The sequence below is a fragment of the Borostomias antarcticus genome, assembly GCF_949987555.1.
Source record: "Borostomias antarcticus genome assembly, chromosome: 15".
In the NCBI taxonomy this organism is placed as follows: Eukaryota; Metazoa; Chordata; class Actinopteri; order Stomiiformes; family Stomiidae; genus Borostomias; species Borostomias antarcticus.
Window position 1 is genome coordinate 18,799,694 of NC_140248.1, and position 20,684 is coordinate 18,820,377.

General features: G+C 43.7%; 1 protein-coding gene across 1 annotated transcript in view; it reads right to left on the reverse strand.

Moving 5' to 3' along the window:
* Window positions 1-20,684, reverse strand: part of LOC311318920 (dystrophin-related protein 2-like) — a 31,817-nt gene that overhangs the window by 7,586 nt on the left and 3,547 nt on the right. Inside the window, exons 3-12 of the mRNA XM_084450354.1 lie at window positions 13,611-13,785; window positions 5,724-5,880; window positions 4,737-4,845; window positions 4,092-4,351; window positions 3,752-3,898; window positions 3,294-3,372; window positions 3,005-3,065; window positions 2,101-2,162; window positions 899-973; window positions 73-280 (exon numbers count right to left, since the gene is read on the reverse strand). Coding sequence (XP_084306480.1) covers window positions 73-280; window positions 899-973; window positions 2,101-2,162; window positions 3,005-3,065; window positions 3,294-3,372; window positions 3,752-3,898; window positions 4,092-4,351; window positions 4,737-4,845; window positions 5,724-5,880; window positions 13,611-13,785 — 1,333 coding nt within the window. The remainder of the gene's footprint in view (window positions 1-72; window positions 281-898; window positions 974-2,100; window positions 2,163-3,004; window positions 3,066-3,293; window positions 3,373-3,751; window positions 3,899-4,091; window positions 4,352-4,736; window positions 4,846-5,723; window positions 5,881-13,610; window positions 13,786-20,684) is intronic.

Consider the following 20,684-nt stretch of genomic DNA (forward strand, 5'->3'; position numbering starts at 1 on the left):
GTCAGACCTGTCGTAGATGATGGGGGTTGGGGGGGGCGTGGGGATAGATGAACCACAGACAACGTGTCAGACCTGTCGTAGACGCTGAGCAGCCAGTTGAGACACATATCCACACAGAGCGGGACGTCCAGCACGACGCCGTGCTCTCGCCCCTGCATCTCGTACAGGCTGGTCAGAGCGGGGACGACCTCTGGGACGACCGTGACCCCCGCCGCCGCCGCCGCCGCCGACCCCAGGCTCTTGGACATCGCGGCCACGCAGGCTAGGCTCAGCTTGTCCACTGAGGACAGAGGGAGGTGTGTGGTACTAGCTGTTGGAGCAGTGTATGCAGGTACTAGCTGTTGGAGCAGTGTATACACCCATGGTGTACTCTATATCCGATCCGGCCCACATTCTCCACTCTGAGTTCCAGCTGCTGCCCTTTGGCAGGAGAGCTCCCCGGAGCAGACTAAACCGCTTCAAAAATTATTTGATTCCTATGTCTATCAGGACTGCACACATGTAGTTTGGTATGTAACAGGTATAATAGAGCACTGACAATGACATTTCTGGACCGTTTATTGGATTATTGTATTGACTGTTTCCTTATTGGTTTCTGACTGAATCAAAACTATATTGATTGTATTGACTGTTTTATTTTACCTGACTGAGGGTTGTGTAATATGTCAACTGAGGGTTGTGTAATATGTCAACTGAGGGTCCTGTAATATGTTGCCGTTGCTATTATTATTTTTTTTACTACTTAAATTCAAGTGTTGAGGATGATTGCGATGTCTGTCTTGTGACCTGCAGGACCAGCGGAGTCCACAACAAATTTCCCCACGGGGACAATAAAGTATATGAAATGAAAAATACTGCGGCATTGGCGACATCATGGCAGCCCACCCAACTCACTCACGTCTCAAGGCCCGCTGGACACGACGCAGCTTCATGGCGGTTCGGTAGGCAGAGAAGCGGATGTGGTTTAAATCGGCTGGGGACAGAGGCGCGCAGACATGGTCGTCATGTTTAGATCACCGTCACATTTACAATTGTGGCAGTGAGACAACAAGGCATCCTTTGGGATATGACATTACATTACAGTCATTTAGCAGATGCTTTTATCCAAAATTGCATTTATAGTCAGTGCATCAAATCAAATCAAACTTTATTTGTATAGCGCAATTCATACGCAGAGGCAACACAATGCGCTTTACAGAGAGCAATGGGGTGTGTGTGTGTGTAGGGGGGCATAGAACAGAACCCACAAGTGCATCTCTTTTCTAAACAATTTCCTTTCTAAACTAATCTAGTAGGCTCCTGGAGCCAAAGCAGTAGTAGCACTGGCACTGAAGCAGCCTGACAACAGTCTGATAAATCTTAGTATGTTGAGTATGAGTATGTTCCCAAGCACACAGTACATCAGTGAAAGGACATCAAGTAGGGTCTCTATGAGAGGTCTCGCGGGTGAGGTCGCCTACCTTGATTACACTGTGATCTAGCGCTACCATATCGAATGACAGGTAGGGGTTACAGCCGACAGATACAGTCTGAGGTAAATCTTCACTGAGCATATTCCTATAGGCTACAACAATGAAAGGACGTGAACGGTTCAGGGGCTCAGCGTGAGGTCTCACGGGCGAGGTCGCCCACTTTGAATACACACTGCGAAGTAGTTCTGTACCTTCCTAAGATACTTACACGGTGTAGCGCTACCATATTGAATGACATTGTATTTTACTTGATTTCTTATCTTTATCTTTTATTGTGTTTTATCTTCCATCTTATTTTCCAGCTTTTTGTTTATTTCCTGCTTTTTGTTTATTTATGTCTATTTTACTGTATATGAAGCACTCTGTGCATGTACATTCTGTTATAAAGCACTTTGAGCTGCATTTATTGGTATGAAAGGTGCTATACAAATAAAGTATTATTATTATTATTATGATTATTATGACTACAGCTAGTACAAACTTATTCCAGCAAGAAGAATATCAATTCTAGATAAGTCAGAAGTTTCAAATCCCTCCAGAAGTGAAATGCAGTAAAGATATGAGGTCACCAGCATGCAACAACACTTCCTCTGGAGCATCTGAACGAGCGGATAAAACGCTCTCTCACCCAGCGTCTGGTAGAGATCCTCCATCTTGGGGTGGTCCCAGGACGTGGTCTGGGTCTGGTGGCTGCAGGGGACGAGAGAGAAAGGGAATGAGGAGAGACGGGTCGAAGGGTGACAGAAAACAGTGGTCACAGTAAACTAACTGCCTCTGATGACTGCAGGGGGGGAGAGAGAGAGAGAGAGATTGAAGACATGTTTCCATCCACTTGTCAATTGAATTATGATTTTTAATTCGATATAACTTAATTCGCATAAAACATGTGGATGGAAACATGGCTTGAGAGAGAGAAGGAGAGAGAGAGAGAGATTGAGAGAGAGAGAGAGAGAGAGAGAGAGATTGAGAGATGGAGAGATTGAGTGAGAGAGAGAGAGAGAGAGAGAGAGAGAGAGAGAGAGAGAGAGAGAGATTGAGAGAGAGAAAGAGATTGAGTGTGAGTGAGAGAGAGAGAGAGAGAGAGAGAGAGAGAGAGAGAGAGAGAGAGAGAGAGAGAATGAGGAGCGTCTGTTATGTTAGGGTTACATGTCAAAGTAAACAAACTGGGACAGGGTTCATGAGAAGAGCACTACTGGCAGGGATGAGCTGGTGAGACCTGCCCTACTATCAGACCCTGGAACACAGATTCAACACACAGCTACGCTACTATCAGACCCTGGAACACAGATTCAACACACAGCTACGCTACTTCTATCAGACCCTGGAACACAGATTCAACACACAGCTACGCTACTTCTATCAGACCCTGGAACACAGATTCAACACACAGCTACGCTACTACTATCAGACCCTGGAACACAGATTCAACACACAGCTACGCTACTACTATCAGACCCTGGAACACAGATTCAACACACAGCTACGCTACTATCAGACCCTGGAACACAGATTCAACACACAGCTACGCTTACTTAATGTAGTATGGCACTTTGTTGGGTGACATGGCACGTTCCCATGGAGTCTGCACTGAGCCTGAAATGAAGGAGGAAGAAATCTAGGAAGCATAATATGATTATCATGTATATTCTAACGTGTGAAAGCGAATGTACTGCAAGTAGTTGAATAAACAGACTGTGAACACTCAACGAGGTAAAATGGGAGATGTTTAAAAAGACGTAGGGCATGGTTGTCTTCGATGAATAAAGCAGTGTTGTGGCTTGTAGAAGCAAGTTGGCGCGGGTCGGTCTGAGAGCAGCTTACCAGAGAAGAAATGCTGGGAGCTGGGTCCAAAGTCTATGTGGGCGTCCTGCAGCTGCCTAAGCCTCTCCTTGGTGGATTCCTACAAAAGGACAACACACACACACACACACACACACACACACACAAACACACACACACACACGCACACACAATCTGTCTACTGGGCCATGTAGACATAGCATATTATGCTTACACCATTAGTGCAATACATGCAATAGTTGCTACATGGAGAGTTAGGTGTGTTAAACTCCCCGGCTAGCTCAGTCGGTAGAGCATGAGACTCTTCATCTCAGGATCATAGATTTGAGCAACACTTTGGGTGCAGCTACGCATTTGATTGTACACGGTACCCGTATCATCGGTGTTACATCCACATCTTCCTCCCCTGCGTGTTTGTGTGTACATATGTCCGACATATGACAAATGTGCAAGATGTACTGTATGTGTATGTAGTTCACCTCCAGCTGTTTCCACCTGGAATTGAGTTGCTGCATAGACAAGGAGCCGTCGTCTGAGAGGGGAGTGTTGGAGACCGTCAGCGGATTGGCTAGCTTGTTGACATGCCTCACGCCCTTCTGAACCTTAGTCAACTCCTCCTGAAACAACTACAACAGACCAGAAACAGGACATGGCAGCCAATACGACAATCAACCAATAACAATGGAGACTGCATGTCTAGAAGAAAGCTGCTACTGCTGCCACTCTTGGGCTTGGATATGAGAATGTTAGCCACTGAGGAGAAGAGGACCCAAACCCAACCCTAATAACACCCAACCGCGACATCCCAGCTCTGGAGACCTTAGTGGCATCGATGTGGTCCTGCAGTGAGTCAATGAGGAGGTCTCCTATGGGTCCCCAGGCCTCCTGCACCCCCTCTGCCTGCTCCAAATCCAGACACAGCTCCTCCATGGCACCCTGCAGCTCTGTCAGGTGTTCCAGCGTGGACGTCATGTGCTCGTGGCGCTGAGCGCAACGTGCCATCACCCTCACCCACAGATCCCTGGCCAACACCGCCCGCTTCCACACCCAGTGGCAGGCCCTCTGCCTGGGACACACGTCTACAGGGAGGAACAGGACAGGCCAGCTTCAGAGGACAGCAAGAAGCTCATTCCTCGGTAGAATATGTCAACACTGTATAGAGCACAGTAATGAATTACATGGAGTAGACAACTATTACTACTATTATTACTACTACTACGATTACTGTAATAGATGAGGAGGAGGCGGAGTTAGGGCAATAAACAGGAGACAGCTGCATCACCTTATAACACACAGGACTCAACATTTCCTATGACAATGTCTTGGACAGAGAATACACTTATTTGAATGTATCTATTGCATTACTACTACCCCAGTTAGCACATCTAATCCACTGTAATAACCACTTGGGTGTTGGTACCACCACTCAGCAATCACCACATGAGGCAAATGTTCCCTACCCACCTGTGCTGTGCTCTGGATCCAAGATGGCCCCCTTGGACAGCAAGGCCTGGGCAGACACTAACACGGAATAAATATAGGATTCCCGAGACTTCACCTTCTCCACAAAGACCTGAGAAAGAGACCAAACTTTCAAATCTTTCTGTCACTATCTGTCTGTGGGCGCTGCACAAAATAGCTTTGACAATGGGCTGAATGAGTTCTTAGATCTTAATTCAATGGGTGTAACATTGATAAAACTAGAAAACATATGAAAGGATAATTAAATAAGAATTGTATTACTAAATAACTGAATAAAATAAGAGAGCAGACTCTGGCTATAAACATATATAACCAAGGGAATTTAAGGGAGTAAAATACACCAGCTCTAGTAGTTCCAGACTGGAATTATGTTGATTTGTGAGGGCAATATTTCTAGAATGAATCATAATTGAAGCTGCAGTATGTAACTTATGAGTTATGCACTATGAGTCTGTTATGAGCTACAGTAGCAATAAGAGAAAATTCTGACAAGTTAAATTCGGTCAGTTTCAGTCTTGTGGTTTGTGGGTTTGGGTACCCATAAGGCCACAGAAGAGTACCCCGTCGCTGATTGTACCTCAACGTGCACATGCTTTGAACCAGGGGTGGCCACGCCTCCAAGCTTTTTTTTTCAACAGTATGGTGTCATCCGACACCAAATTATAATAAGCCAAACAGCAGTTCACAAAGACATGATTTTCACATTTCAAATGGAGCATTTATCCCTCTCGTCATAGCAATAGACATATTTAAATGTTTTAAATCTTACCTAAATCTACAAAATGCAGCTTACAGTTGAGGATATCTCTTTATACTTTCATCTGAGATACATTATCTGCATTGTATACCTTATGACGTTTTTAGAATATCAGACAAACATAATTGGATTATGCATAACAATTAACTACGTTCCTTACATCACTTTTCATCACTGCATAACAGTCTGTGGCCAAAAGTGTTCTGGAATACCTGATGCGCTTGACTCTGATGCTGATAGGTGATCACGTCACCGCATAACGGCAAACTCTCTGATAGCTCCTCCTCCTTGAGCTCCAGCCACTCAGTGATCTCCTGTAGGGAGAGCAGCAGCTCCTCATTCGCATCAGACAGAGTTCCCAGTCTTGATCTGTGGATATGAAGGACATTGTCATGATTCATAAACAGAAGAGTGTGGATAGAATATTGATAAATTCTCTGGCCAAAGACATAAATCTCATAAATCTCACAAATCAAATTAAGATTATTATGTCAACATGTGTATTTACAGTAAATGTGTGTGTGCAAAGATGTGTCTTAAATTACTTCCCCTTGACGGAACACTATGCCAGACCTACTCTATATCACAGCCAATGAGCTAGGATGCAGATAAAATTGCTCTGGACTCCATTGATGAGTCCTTGGCCTAATCTCAGATTCAGATAGTCAATGCCCTGCCCAAAGGGAAAACTGATCTGGTCTAAAAACTAGAACCCTCATAAAGCTTCTAATAGATCAATTCAAATTACTGTAATTTCTGCTCAAGACATTTCATAGGAAATCTACACTGTTAATCCTGTGTGTTCTAAAGTGAGCAGCTGTCTCCTGTTTATTGCCCTGACCCCACTATCTCCAGGCCTAAAACATCTTTATGGAAGGAGAACTCACCAGGGGTCCCCTTCTCCCAGTTAATCTTTCATCTCTGTAAATATTCACTTCAGCTGTTGACCCTCAGACCTACTGTAGCCTACTCACTGATAATTGGCTAGTGAGGTATTTGCATATGCATGTATGGTTACAACCACAGTGTTATAATGCTCTGTTTTAATGAGAATCAGGTCTCTTGGTGAATTATCTGAGCCTGACTTTCTGAGCCCGACTTTGCAAACTCGTAAACTATTTGGAATAAAAGTAAGCAGCTTGGACTTGCAAAGATGAATCTTGGCATTCTTGACTACTTTTTTCTTAATTATTAGAATAAATCGATTTTTTTTTTTATTTTAGTTTTTTTTTTCCAGGACACATTTTCCCCCTGCTTCATCTATGAGTCAGAGTGTCTAGTGACTGTCAGATCAACGTCAGCACCAGCAATCAAAATGCTAACTCCAGGCGGTCTATTAAGCCCTCAGAGAGTCAGAGGGGGTCCCTTCACGGTTCATTTGTTAATTAATGCCTGAGAGATAAGATGTGCTTTAGTGCTGATTTCCCCCTTGCTTCTCCATACTGTATATCCTCCGGGTCGAATTAGTTTTATACTTCATGGTCTGAGAAACACTGTACAAAGAATTAGCAATAACAGAAAAACAGGTGTTACAGTAAACATGTTGTCCCCCACCCAGGATTCATGTTCCTTTGTGGTAATGAAGGAGTGGAAACTTGATATTTCCTTCATGAATATGAACATACGAAATTTCATTTCATGTTCATAGTATTTAACTCCCAGAGCTCTGTGTGAAAAGCAGAAGGGTCCCTGAGCACTTTCTTTCAATTCTGGAAACCCTTTCTGCACAAATGACTCATCATTAGCACCAGTCAGTTTTTTGCTAGTTGTGGCAATGCAAAGCAAATACAGAGTTATACTGTGCATTTGTGAAATGTCAGACCATTCACAGCTAAATCAGAGGATTTGGGTTTCATTCGATTCGCTTCCCATTCTGAGAGACACTCATTCTGTCTCGAGAGCCTTGTGTTAAGTGCATGCTCGGCTAACGAATGAGAAACTCAGAAGCATAACTGTATAGTGTAACTGCAAGTTTGTGTAACTGTAAATGTAAGTTTCAGCAGAGCTGGGAATTCTTTTGCGCTTAGGAAAATTCATTCCATCACAACTGAGGAAATTCAGAGCATCCTGGTACAGGATGTCCCCACCTGGTACTGGAACAGCAGTACACAGGATCGCAAGGCCCTACAGAGTGGTATGGTCAATTGAACGTACTTAAGGAGGGTCACTCCCCCACCTCGAGGAGATCTACACCAGAAGATGCAAGACCAAGGCCAACAGGATCTTGAAAGACCCCAGCCACCCAGGCGATGGACTGTTCTCTCTGCTTCGGTCGGGGAAAAGGTACCGCACACACATGGTGAACATGGAGAGACTCAGGAAGAGCTTCTTCCCCCAAGCCATCCGGCACCGGAATGACTCGAGCTAATTTATACATAGATTGATCGATCTATCTAATAAAAAAAAAACTATATCTCGGGTGTGATGTAGCGCGGCAGGTTGAGTGGCCAGCTGGGGATCGCAAGGTCCCTAATCCTTGAGCAAGACGCTCTCAGCAAGGTCTCCCGGGCCTTTCTATGCGAGTTTGCATGTTCTCCCTGTGTTTGCAAGGGTTTCCCCCATAGCCTAAGAACCCATCGCGAAAAACATGCAGAAGAACAGACCACTAACACTGTCCGTCCCTAACAAAGGCAGACAGGAGCGCTTGAACTGGTCCCCGGGCGCAGCTCATGCACGCTGCCTATTGTCTGCTCCCGGCTGCCCTTGGGGACGGATGACAGGATGGGTTAAGAGCAGGAGAAGAATTTTATCAGTAGACACTCCTGTCATTTGAGTGTGTGTGTTTCTGCGTTTCAGGAGCTTTAACTTCTGGCATGCTGGTGGAGGGTGGGGCTGTAGGCTTCTGGATAGGACCAGATGGAGGCTTGGGCAGCTGTGGTGACCGTGAGATAGAGGAGGGCTTGGGCTGTACCATAGCTGGCATGCTGGGGGAGGGTTTGGCTTGAGGCTTCTGGATAGGACCAGATGGAGGCTTGGGCAGCTTGGATGAACCTGAGGGTTCCGTTTTCTTTTTCTTTCCTGCGTCCATCTCATTTTGAAAGAAAACAGTAATGCTACGTTCACACCTACGCGATTCACCGCCAAATCTTGCGGCGAGTTTATATTGGAAGTCAATACAATTCGCACGAATTGGGCGGCACGCCGCAGCTGCCTAGCCGGGCGGCGTGGTAGGAGCAAATCAGGTGGCGCGGCACGGGCGAACCACCGCCGGCGGCGAAACGCCAGAGTTGGATTTTCTCAACTTTTGCGGTGGATTTGCGCGGTGACCCCCACATTAAAATGTGCGTGCGCCGATCTGCGATGAAATTCCAGCGGTACCGAATTTACACCGCCGGTACCGCCGAATTCTGCGGCGAGATCAGGGTGCACCCTGCGGCGCAACCTGGCGGTTGCCTCTCTGGTGTGAACGCATCATAAGTGGATCCCACTGTTGCATTAGAGGGTTCACACGCTGCCCCAGAGACAGCCACCTTGTGGAGACCATCTTGACCCAGATAGCAAGCGGATGTGTAATGATTCTGGGCCATATATGGGCCGGAACTAAGCCACAAGGACCAGATCTGGCCTGTATATGGCCCAGATCCGCTTGCTATCTGGGGAGGATCTTCCTCACACCTGCATCACACATGACCTGTATGTCATGTAGACTTGACTTTTTCTTGCTGCTTTTGTCCAGGTAATAATAAATGGTGATGAGGAAGTCTTCAACGTTTATACTAAGCTGCCCGGATGCCCTCTCTGCAGCTATGTGTATCAGGTGACAGGCACAACCAATAAGGCCATCAAAAAAGCTGCTACGCCTTTCCCCAAACCTTGCATAACTGCAGCATTGTCTGCAGCAAAGCGGATACAATTTCATAATAATAATAATACATTTTATTTGTTTTGCACTTTACATTTAGAGAGAAATCTCAAAGTGCTATAAAACAGGTGTTTAAAAACAACAATGTAGTTACAGCCAACTACATGGGAGGACAAAGACAGACAAGATAAAATGAGCAAACAGGCATTTTAAAAACATGATATGGAAAAAAAAAATGCAACCTAAGAAAGCAGTCATCAGAACTCTTTTGTGAAAAGGTGCGTTTTTAGGTGTTTCTTAAAGGATTCTACAGACTGCGGTGCCCTGAGGTGGTCGGGGAGGGCGTTCCACAGCCTGGGGGCAGCCGAGCAGAAAGCCCCCATGCCCATGGTTTTAAGGTGGATCTGTGGGGGTTTGAGGAGGTTTGCAGTGGAGGAGCGGAGGGTGCGTGAGGTGGTCTGGGGGGTGAGAAGATCCTTGAGGTAGGGGGGGGGGGGGGGCGTTGCCATATATGCACTGGTGGGTGAGGAGGGAAACCTTGAAATCAATTCTGAGTGAGATGGGGAGCCAGTGAAGGGACTTGAGGATGGGGGTGATGTGATTATATTTTCGCACCCTCATCAGGATCCTAGCAGCGCTGTTCTGTATATACTGGAGCCTCTGAAGGTTGTAGCTAGGGACCGATGAGGAGAGCATTGCAGTAATCCACCCCGGAGGATTTTGATCATGGTATCTCTTCTTTGGCTCACCATCAAGCTATTCAAATACTGTATTGCTCTCCCAGTAGACTCTCGTGATTCGCAAATCTTGAGCAACATGACAGCTTCCCTCCCAAGACTGGCATCAGAAATCCTAACCACACTGGGGTACATTTTGATGTCCTCCATATCTGTGCTCCCATCTGTGGCAAGGCTGTAGGGAGACCGCTTCATTGCTTCTGTAATGCATTCATCATCTTTCCAGGTCAGTGTTTTCACTATGGAGGCTGTCGTTCTGGCACAGCCATACTGTTTGGCTATTTCACTATCGGGAAACATTTTCCTAAACAGTGGTCCAGCATGATCTGCATCAGCTAATGGCAAGTTGTGTTCTACAATGAATGGAGTGAAATGGGTTTCTGCCCTAATTGGTTTCAAATCCTGTGCTTGTCGGAAGAATGAGTTAATACTCGGTACTGACTCTGTAGCTGCCTTTATTATAGATGTTTTTTCCCCTCCACATGGCGTTGACAGTCTGCAAGACACACACGCACACGCACACGCACGCACGCACACACACACACACACACACACACACACACACACACACACACACACACACACACAAAGCCTTTCTTCATTCTAATTTGACTACTGAAGTGATCAGGCAAAATTGTATGATTTGACATGATTCTAAAATATTGCTTGCACTACACTGGGCTATATTATGATAAACAGTGCAAGTCAAAAGTCTGAGTACACAGGTCTGCTTAAAATATTTTTTTCCCCCTTGATAAATATTTCATTATGATATGCGCTAAATCCAAACTGATAACCTTATCTAGAAATGTAGGCCTTTGTAACTAGTGTACAGGTTACGACCAGGCAAGAGAGTGTAGCACCGGAATGGCAACGCTGTCTTAGGGTCAATTATTACGCTCGCCGCGAAACTCCCTCCTGTTATCGACCATAACCCTGTACCTCAGAACCCGGCTTGCTTGTGTACACAGAACGGAATAATGAGCAAACAGGCTTACCTTTCCACCTAGCCCTTCTCAGGAACTGTGAGTACACTGATGACGTAGCATCTGCTACCACAGTCCTTTCTACCAACATAGGAAATTTTGACTTTTAAATAGTCGCCAAGTTGGCAGCGCTTGGCGCTCATATTTAAAAGTGTCAAATACACATTTCAAAGCCACTCACCAAAGCAGAAACGCCTATTCTAACAAACGATGTGCTTTGAAAGATCGGCGTTACCGTTAAGTGATCTTTTTAGACGTTTTTTGTGGCGTCGTCATTATTTTTCGAGGTAGTCTTCTTCAACTGCCATACAACTCCGCATAGCGGACAGCGCCCCATCTGGTCGGAAATCCTCGAAACTACCTTGAAAAATAATAACGACGCCACAAAAACCGGCTAAAAAGATCACTTAAAGGAGTAGTAAAGGGAAAATGCATGTTTAGCCCTGTTTTAAGGTTACTTATGATCATATACAATGGTTCAGATCAAAACGTTTACAAAACTAGCACTTTTGAGAAAGTCGTTTGTTTTGGTCAAACAATGGATTTGGGTGGGCACCTTGAAAAATCATTCAAAAAACATGTTAAACTCTCGATTTCAAAGACAAGAAGCTCACCGAGGGGGTAATTGGTGTCCGTTGGTGTTCTGACATCAAATTCGAGCGGCAATACAGTGTGCTCCTGACGTTCGTGATCGCGCTTAGAGGCTGGTGCTTCAGAGAGTCTCTAGGTACTGTATTTTGAAGCCCAGCTCTGCATAGGTCCTGGATGCTCGCTTTAGAGTTCCACGTTCATTGCATATGTATCACTTCACTGAATCCTTTGATTTAGCTGCAGACAGTCAGGACATTTCACAAATGCAGGAACACCATAAGTGCATCTGCTTCACGTTGCCAGGACGCAAGCAAAAAACGGACTGGTGCACATTGCATCTGTGCCGGACAATTGAGGAGAGTAATTTTTGCTGTTTGCGGGTTCCCAGAATTGAAAGAAAGTGCTCAGGAGCGTAAACGAGTTTAGAGCTCTGGGAGTTAAATATAAATATAACACATTTCATATATTCATATTCATGAAGAAAATATCCCGTTTCTACTCCATTACTACAAAGAAACATACATCATGAGTGGTGAACAACATGTTTAGGCCTACTGTTTCATCTGGCTTGTTTAAATATAGACAGTAGGCCTATGGCCTATATTCATTCCATTGTGGGTGAACATCTTTTACTGTACAACACATTTTAGATTGGACAATTTCCATTCTTTGGATTCTGTACAACTTCTGCTGGTGTCACTGTAAAGAGCTAACTTGACTGTATGGAAGGTGAAAGTGAATGCCTGGGGAAGCAGGAAGAACATCTCTCTCTCTTTCTGCTTGAGCAGCTTACTGTACCTTGTATATTAATTAACCCAGAAACATCAGCCCTCACATCAGGGCTCACATGCACACGTGCAGGCTATATCTCACACACACACACACACACACACACACACGCACACACACACACACACACACACACACACACACACACACACACACTGTACATACACACACACACACACACACACACACACATGCACTGTACTGTACACACACACACACACACACACACACTGTACTGTGTACACACACACAAACAGAAATAAAGTAGCTTGGAGAGGTTAGCACAGCAAATAAACAAATAAGATTAGTCAACCTAGTGAACATACTCTACATATATACGTACATAGATGACAAGATATGAATCTCTGTCTCATTCAATTTGTGCAACAACAAGCAAACATTTCTGCCACAGACCCAAGGCTAATGATAACATTTCAGACACAACCTGTCAACTGAGATACATTCTCTCTTAGCTCAGTGGAATACATTTGTCCCTAAGCAATTAAAATGTTTTTAAGCGGGGCAGTGCAGCCCCTTCCATACGTGTGTGTGTGTGTGTGTGTGTGTGTGTGTGTATCCGTTCGTAGCATGAGATTTAGACCAATCAGGAGAAGCCAATACCATTGCACAGCGGCAGAGGGAAGTAGAGATTGTTCTTAAACTGCACTGCTTCACCACCTGGGTGTGATTTTTGCGACAGATGCATGATCATATCATAGAACACTATACAATGTGCAACGACACTGTATATCATGTGCATGCTCATAGACTATACTGTGTGTATAGGCATAGATGTGCATGTTGAGTTTAAGAACAACGATTCAAAGGCTCTGGCCTTGTAAATATACACAGGGGGCGGCTGTAGCTCAGTTGGTAGAGTGGGTCGTTCAATGATCGAAGGGTCAGTGGTTCGAATCCCAGCTCCGACTGTCCACCTATCGAAGTGTCCTTGAGCAAGACACCTAACCCCAAAATTGCTCCCAATGAGCAGGTTAGCACCTTGCATGGCAGCTACCGCCATTGGTGTGTGAATGTGTGTGTGAATGGGTGAATGAGAGGCCATTGTAAAGCGCTTTGAGTGCCGCTAAGGTGGAAAAGCGCTATATAAGTGCAGTCCATTTACCATTTAAAAAGAAACGTATACTCATCTGAACATGCTCCCTCCACGTGTTCCCTTGTCCTTTCATACTGTACCTGGTAGAGTGAAGCCTCTGCCGGACATCTTCACAGCACAGACACGTGTCACCGTCCAGACACGCGCCCCCCTCTGGCCCAGCGCCCCCTCTGACGCACTCCTGGTCCCCTGGACCTTCCACCTGGGGTCTGCTGGCATCACAATGGCACTGTGACATGGGGAGACGTCCCGGCGCTAGAAGAATAACACCCAGGGACCAGCCAGTGGACAGTGACGGTTAATAGTAAATATATTCAAATGCTGTGATCCTGACAAAGCAACTCTGATCTGCGTCATAGCAAATTAACTAAATGTTTTGAGTGTTGTGCCAGATCAACTTGACTGGGCAATGGTGTTGTACACGAATCATGAGGACAGGCTGAAGACTAGTAACATAGGGCATGGAAAGCACTGCGTGCTTCTGACAGACAGAACGGAGGCTTGTGGCAAAAGTGAGAAGTATTGTACTGAAGATACAGAAGACCATGGTCCAGAATAAAGAGATTCATCCTAACTAAGTAACTTTGCAATCTGATGATACTTCAAGTTCAAGTGGGTTTATTGGTCATAATGTACAGGGTATGGGTACAATGTACAGAGCTTCTCCTGACCCTCACATACAGTAGACATACCTTGATGAGCACCATGTCTAGGATGGTTGGTCTAGGATTGGGGTTGTGATCTTTCTCAAGACGTCACGAGTATGTGCTTGATTGTCTGGCGCAATTGAACCCCAAATGATCTGTTCCCAAAAGTGCAACCCCCACCCAGCTGACACTCCAGGCAGGCTCAAGCAAAAGTCATTGAAAAGATTTCAAATGGTAATACAACCTAGGTCTGGCGGGAAGTTAGGGTTGTCACGCACGTCTGCTCTTTTGTATGTGATCTGAGTCATGTCTATTTAGATTACATTTCTAGCTTTGGACCACAGCTTTTTAATTAGTGAAATGCTTTTAATTAGGAATGAACAGAGAAAACCAGTTGGGACTTAGGAAATGCATGACAGAAAAAACATACTGGAATTTATGCATACATGCACATCCACCGCTGTACTGTGTAACTGCTAAAAATGTTATTTTTAATCATTTATGAGTAGTTACTTTATTTCCCATCAAACTTCCTCACTAAGATATCTTTCTGAAAGAGCTTTTTCACTCTTCATAATGTGGTCATACCTCGTATCTCTACAAATACGTCGTTTTCAGTCATATTAGAGTTTTTAGATTTGTTCATGAATCTAATCATCCATTGCCAATGGGCTGCTTTATTCAGCTCTAGAATCAACTGCATACAGACTAATTCCGTCTGAAAAACAGCAATTATAATTCACTCTCAAAGCCTTCATATATAATTTCATTAGTTTGAGTTGAGTCCTTGAAGTCAATGCTCCAAAAACAATCAACAGTACAAAACACTAATAAAATTGTGAATATGCATAGTTGAGCGGACATTTGAATTAATCGTGTGTCTCAGAGAGGAAAAACAAATTGCCATCCCACGTCTATCTATAATATGGATGCACATTTCAGACAAGTAGCCTGAACATTCCATCCAAGTCAACGTTCAAAGCAAATAACTGTCATAGCATTGGCTCTATCAAAATATAGCCTTCTCTCAGCTAGCAGATTATGGCCGTGCAGCCAGCGGCCCGCCGAAGACAAATTCGTTCTTGCTCACTGGTTAATCAGCGGGCCGCCAAGCGTACCAAAATACGTTGCTGTCGGTCCTTAGCCTACTCGGCATGTTGGTGGTGTGCTCTGCAAACCTCCTAGCCTGGCGTCGCCAGCCTAATCTCGCGAGCTCACATTCGATTTGACTCCACAGATCAGTCTGGATATTCAACCGTTCTAACGGAATCTGCACAACAGAAATTTGTTCGTGCCAATCACAACCGTTTATCTAATATGGGGCGGGTTTAATAAGATGACGGAACAGAGGAGCGCTGTAGAGGCATTTTCGCTGATTGGTTGTAGGTCTATCCAATTGCGTACAGAGGCCTTTTGATCTACACCCGTTGGTAACGCCCCTTGGGAATCGGAAAGCAACTGTGAGTTTCCAGACCCTTTGCATTTTTGCGAATTGGGTCTGGCGAAGTCAAGGCAAGGCAAGTTGATTTGTAAAGCACATTTCAGCAACAAGGCAATTCAAAGTGCTTTACATGAGACATTAAAAGCATCAAGACAAAGTGCAACACATAAAAGGTCATATAAAATGAAATGCAAAAAAACAGGAAAAATAAAATACAGGAATAAAGGTTACAGTGCAGTGTATGAATAAATAATTATTTTATTTAATAAAAAGCAGCGTCAAAAAGAAAAGTCTTCAGTCTTGATTTAAAAGAACGGAGAGTTGCAGCAGACCTGCAGTTTTCTGGAAGTTTGTTCCAGATATGTGGAGCATAAAAACTGAACGCTGCTTCTCCATGTTTTGATTTAACTCTGGGGACAGAAAGCAGGCCTGTGCCAGACGACCTGAGAGGTCTGGATGGTTCATAACATAGCAGCAGATAAGAAATATATTTTGTCCCTAAACCATTCAGTGCTTTATAAACCAACACCAATATTTTAAAGTCAATTCTTTGACAGGCAGGAAGCCAGTGTAAGGACCTCAGAACTGGAGAGATGTGATCTACTTTCTTGGTCTTAGTGAGGACTCCAGCAGCAGCGTTCTGAATCAGCTGCAGCTGTCTGATCGATTTTTTAGAGAGACCTGTAAACACACCGTTACAGTAGTCGAGTCTACTGAAGATAAACGCATGGACAAGTTTTCTTCAGGTGATAGTAAGCTGACTTTGTAATTATCTTAATGTGACTGTTGAAATTCAGGTCTGAGTCCATGACTACACCAAGATGTCTGGCTTCATTTGTGGTTTTTAGCATTACTGATTGGAGCTGACTTTTAATCGTTCTTCTTTGGCTCCAAAGACAATAACTTCAGTTTTATTTTTTTTTAGTTGAAGAAAGTTCTGGCACATCCAATCGTAGTCAGGCTACAACCCTCTCTGCCCCATGCTATACATTATGCTAATGCTGTAATAATGCTAATACATGTCGTAAAGGAGAAAATATTTTTATATTTTATTTAAGTAATGACAACCAAATTGAAAAACAGCACTAGCAGCATATAAAACAGTATATCCTATATATGGGCTACTCATACAAACAGGTAAAGGACATTTTCAACATTAACATTACACTGTAGGCGGTAAACCAAAAAAATAAAAGCAGCATATTAGACAGACACAATATATAATACAATGAGGATAGTGTGTGCACTATGGACAAGAGGCCTTTGATAACAAAACAGGATTACATTTGTGGGTGTGTTTTTTTTTAACCAAGAAACATCTATCAGTAACTAGACAAGTTGATACTTACGTTGCGGCCGGTTAGCGATGGCGGGGACAGGTGTGCTGGCAGGGCTGGAGCCTGGAGTGTCTCGTGCCTCCTGTACCTCCTCCATGACCTCCACAATGAGTTAAACTATATCTTCCAACGATGGGCCCCCAAGATGCTGTGGACGATCTAAAACACAGAATCAAAAGAAAATGGACTTGGTACATGGCTGAAAGAATTGGTCCTTTAATAAGTATATATAATTGAAAGATTTTGATTATTAAAAAGAATGTGATCAGGTCTGCCAGAAACAAACACCAATCACCAGGACTGGCGTCACATGCTGTGGTTTGTGGACAATGTGAAGCCATGTTGTGCTCCCAAGGCGGGTTGTCTAAAATAAGATAAAAGATAAGATAACAAATGAAATAACATTAAGATAAATTCTAGCCTTGGCTTGGTCCATGGTTTGAAACACTTTAGTCTTTGATATACACACACAATGATGATAAAAGCTTTTATTGGCCCTGCTTATCTTATCCTGGGGAAACACACACAGTAAGTTCCAAATTCATATGTCCTGCAGTGCATACAATGTTAAGATTCTGTCTAATCTACTTAGACACTTCCTTTTTACATAAACACACACACCACTCAAAATGAACAAGGGAAACTGATCTCTCTCTCTCTCTCTCTCTCACACACACACACACACACACACACACACACACACACACACACACACACACACACACACACACACACACACACACACACACACACACACACACACACACACACACACACACACACACACACACACACACACACACACACACACACACACTGGGAAGAGGGGCATTACCTGGCTGTGTAGTGCAGTAATCTCCTGTGCGTAATGGAAATTCTGTATTATTAGATCTCAGTTGAACTCCTTTAACACATTAGACCTTAGTTGAACTAATTTAACATACTGTGTTGTTTTGGCCAGTTACAGCTGGTTTTCTCAATCCTTGCATAGAAAAGAATATTGTGCATCTGCTATCTTATGTTTGTAGAACCAAGCACCCTTGATTGTCTTCGCTCGCGTATTCCTCGCCATACCAACTCTCTCTGTCAACAAAACAGGAACAGGGGGGTGAGCGAGGGCCGGGAAACAACTCAGACGCCAAGGCTGCATATCTGACTGTGTAAAGCTTACTATAGCTGCAGATCTGGGCTGCCATTTCTCAGATTGCAGACTGCTGTGTGCATGAAGCAACTGAGATTTGGTGGTCCCCTTCTCAAGGCAAGTTATTGGGGTTATTGTGCTTTTTGTACGTATTGTATGTGGTTATTGTGCTGTTTGTATGTGTTATATGTAATAAACTTTGTTAAACTTAGGATGTTGGCATTCAACTCTCTCCTGAACAATACTTGTCAGAAAATTCCACGACACGTCATGCTCTTGCTCCTTCAGTTCTCTCTGCAGATTCCTCCTCTGAGCGTTGGAGCGCGAGTTCTCCTCCACCTCCTTCAGCAGCTGCAGACACACCTTGTGAGGCCACCTGGGCTGGAGGGAGAGACAGGACAGTCAGCCACGTGAGAGACAGATATACTGTACACAGAAGAGACATGGATAGGACTGTCCAGACCATGATAGACCTCTTGAGTTTTATCATCCACCACAGAAACAGAATCTAATAAGATGGCTAACTTTAGCAATAGCTTTGCTAGCTAGTAGTGCTACTGCCTACCCAGCACAGCCTAAATGGTAGCCCAATGAACATGGGAACTTTTGGGACACTTATCTATTCTATTCTCTCTCAAAGTTGTTAAAGATTTATTAAAGATTTGCCAAAACTGTAGCTAGCATTAGCCTAGATGAATTCATGTCGTGGCCAACGAACAAAGGCCCACCACAACTTTTTACAAAAGTTCAAGAAATGGCCACAGCTGAAATATTTCCAGGTTACCAACCCATCATTACAATTACCACAAAAAGCAAAACTTATAACACTCATGGCGACAGAGTAATTTTACATAGGCTACTTAGCTAGCTATGTAGGCTACAGAAAGCTATCTACCGTTAGCTAATGTTGGAAAGAGCATTTGATAGAGAATCATTACAAAGGGTATCTTGCACATAACGTTAGCGTAATTTACTACAGAGGCGACACCAAAATACATAAATAAACATACATTGAAATTGAAATACTTACAGTACAGTTACCAGTCCTGTGTTGTTTGTCCTCTTTATTCAGAGACGCGGGAACAAAGAGTGCTCTTTCTCTTTGGCGGGTTGGCGGGGATAGTTCAAATGCCATTCTTCAGAACCGTTGAGTGAGAGTTGCGACACTTCCATAAACTTCTGTTGCATTTGGAGAATGCGAAAGTAACGCGTGTCGTGAGGCAACCTGAAGTTCCAAAACACCATAGTTCCAGAGTGGAAGCCTGGTCATTTTTAATATTTTTGGGGCACACTCGCTGGTAAATTGATGAAATTACTGCATTTTTAGCAAACCTCTCCTCAATTGAGCAAATGGTATTTTATGTAGCCAGCTTTAGTTAGATGTTTATCACTCGTTAGATTGGAAATGCAGTTAGCTAACGTAAGCAACGCTTGCTAGCTAGCATAGGTTACCAGGATGTCAGCTGGCCTACGTTCATTAAATTAGATATAGCAGAAGCTTTTATCCAAAGCGACTTAAAATAATTGCATTTAACATAGATTTACTACTACTCGCTAGAACTCACAAGTGAATCTCAAACAAGTGCCTAAGCGCATAATCTAGTGCTAAAGCAAAACTGCGAGCAGCAAAATAAATACAATAGGTGCTTTAGATGAAGGGTCCGGGTACTTTTGAAGAGGTGAGTTTTTCTACACGGCACCCTGCGGCTTCACAATCACAGTGGTGCTACATCTTGTTTTGGAAAATTCTGCTTTCTAAACCTAACCAACCATAACCCAAATATACCATACTGTATATAATATGCTGTAAGAATAGCCACTGCCTTAGAATTATTTTTTAAAGTTAACTACTCTGGGACAAAATGGTGACCAATATATGGTCGCTTTTTTGTAAGAAGTGTCTCCTCTTGCGGTATTCTGGTCTTTACAGAGTGGTAGAAACTGTAGGCCTATAGCCTACACTCATTTTGTCAATAGCACAGATCCAACTAGGCTAACTGAAAATAAGATGCACTGAGTGAGAACGCACATTCACGCAAAGGCCAGTCGGATTTTACCTCGAGTCGGGACAGTAGAGGAGGGAGCTGGGGCCCAAAGGGGCGTCCGCCCCAGGCCCAAAGTCCTAAGGTGCCCACCTTGGGCCCAAGACTGAACATGCATTTTTGTTGTATAGTTGAATATTTTGAATAAAGTTTGTTGAGTGTGTCTTGATTGCGGCAAAAAAAATAAAAGTAAAAAAAAAAAAAAATCTCTACTTTATTTTACAAAGTAGAGATTTTTTTCCATTTAATGAATAAAATAATTAAAAAAAATGTTTTGAAATGTTCCTGGTGACCAGGAAAATGTGAACTTTCTGTTTTGAAATGTCTTTCTCAGGGTTTGTTGAATGCACATGTTATGTTTAATCTTGAGCTATACAAGTATCTGTGTGTGCCCGCCACCAGTTCCCCTTCGGAAAGGGTATTTAGTACCAGTGGGAATATAGTTACATGCCACCGAACATCTCTCAAACCAGACACCATTGATAAGCTTGTGTTTTTAGCAAGGAACCTAGTCTGAACAAAATGGTAAAAAAAAATTGTCACTTT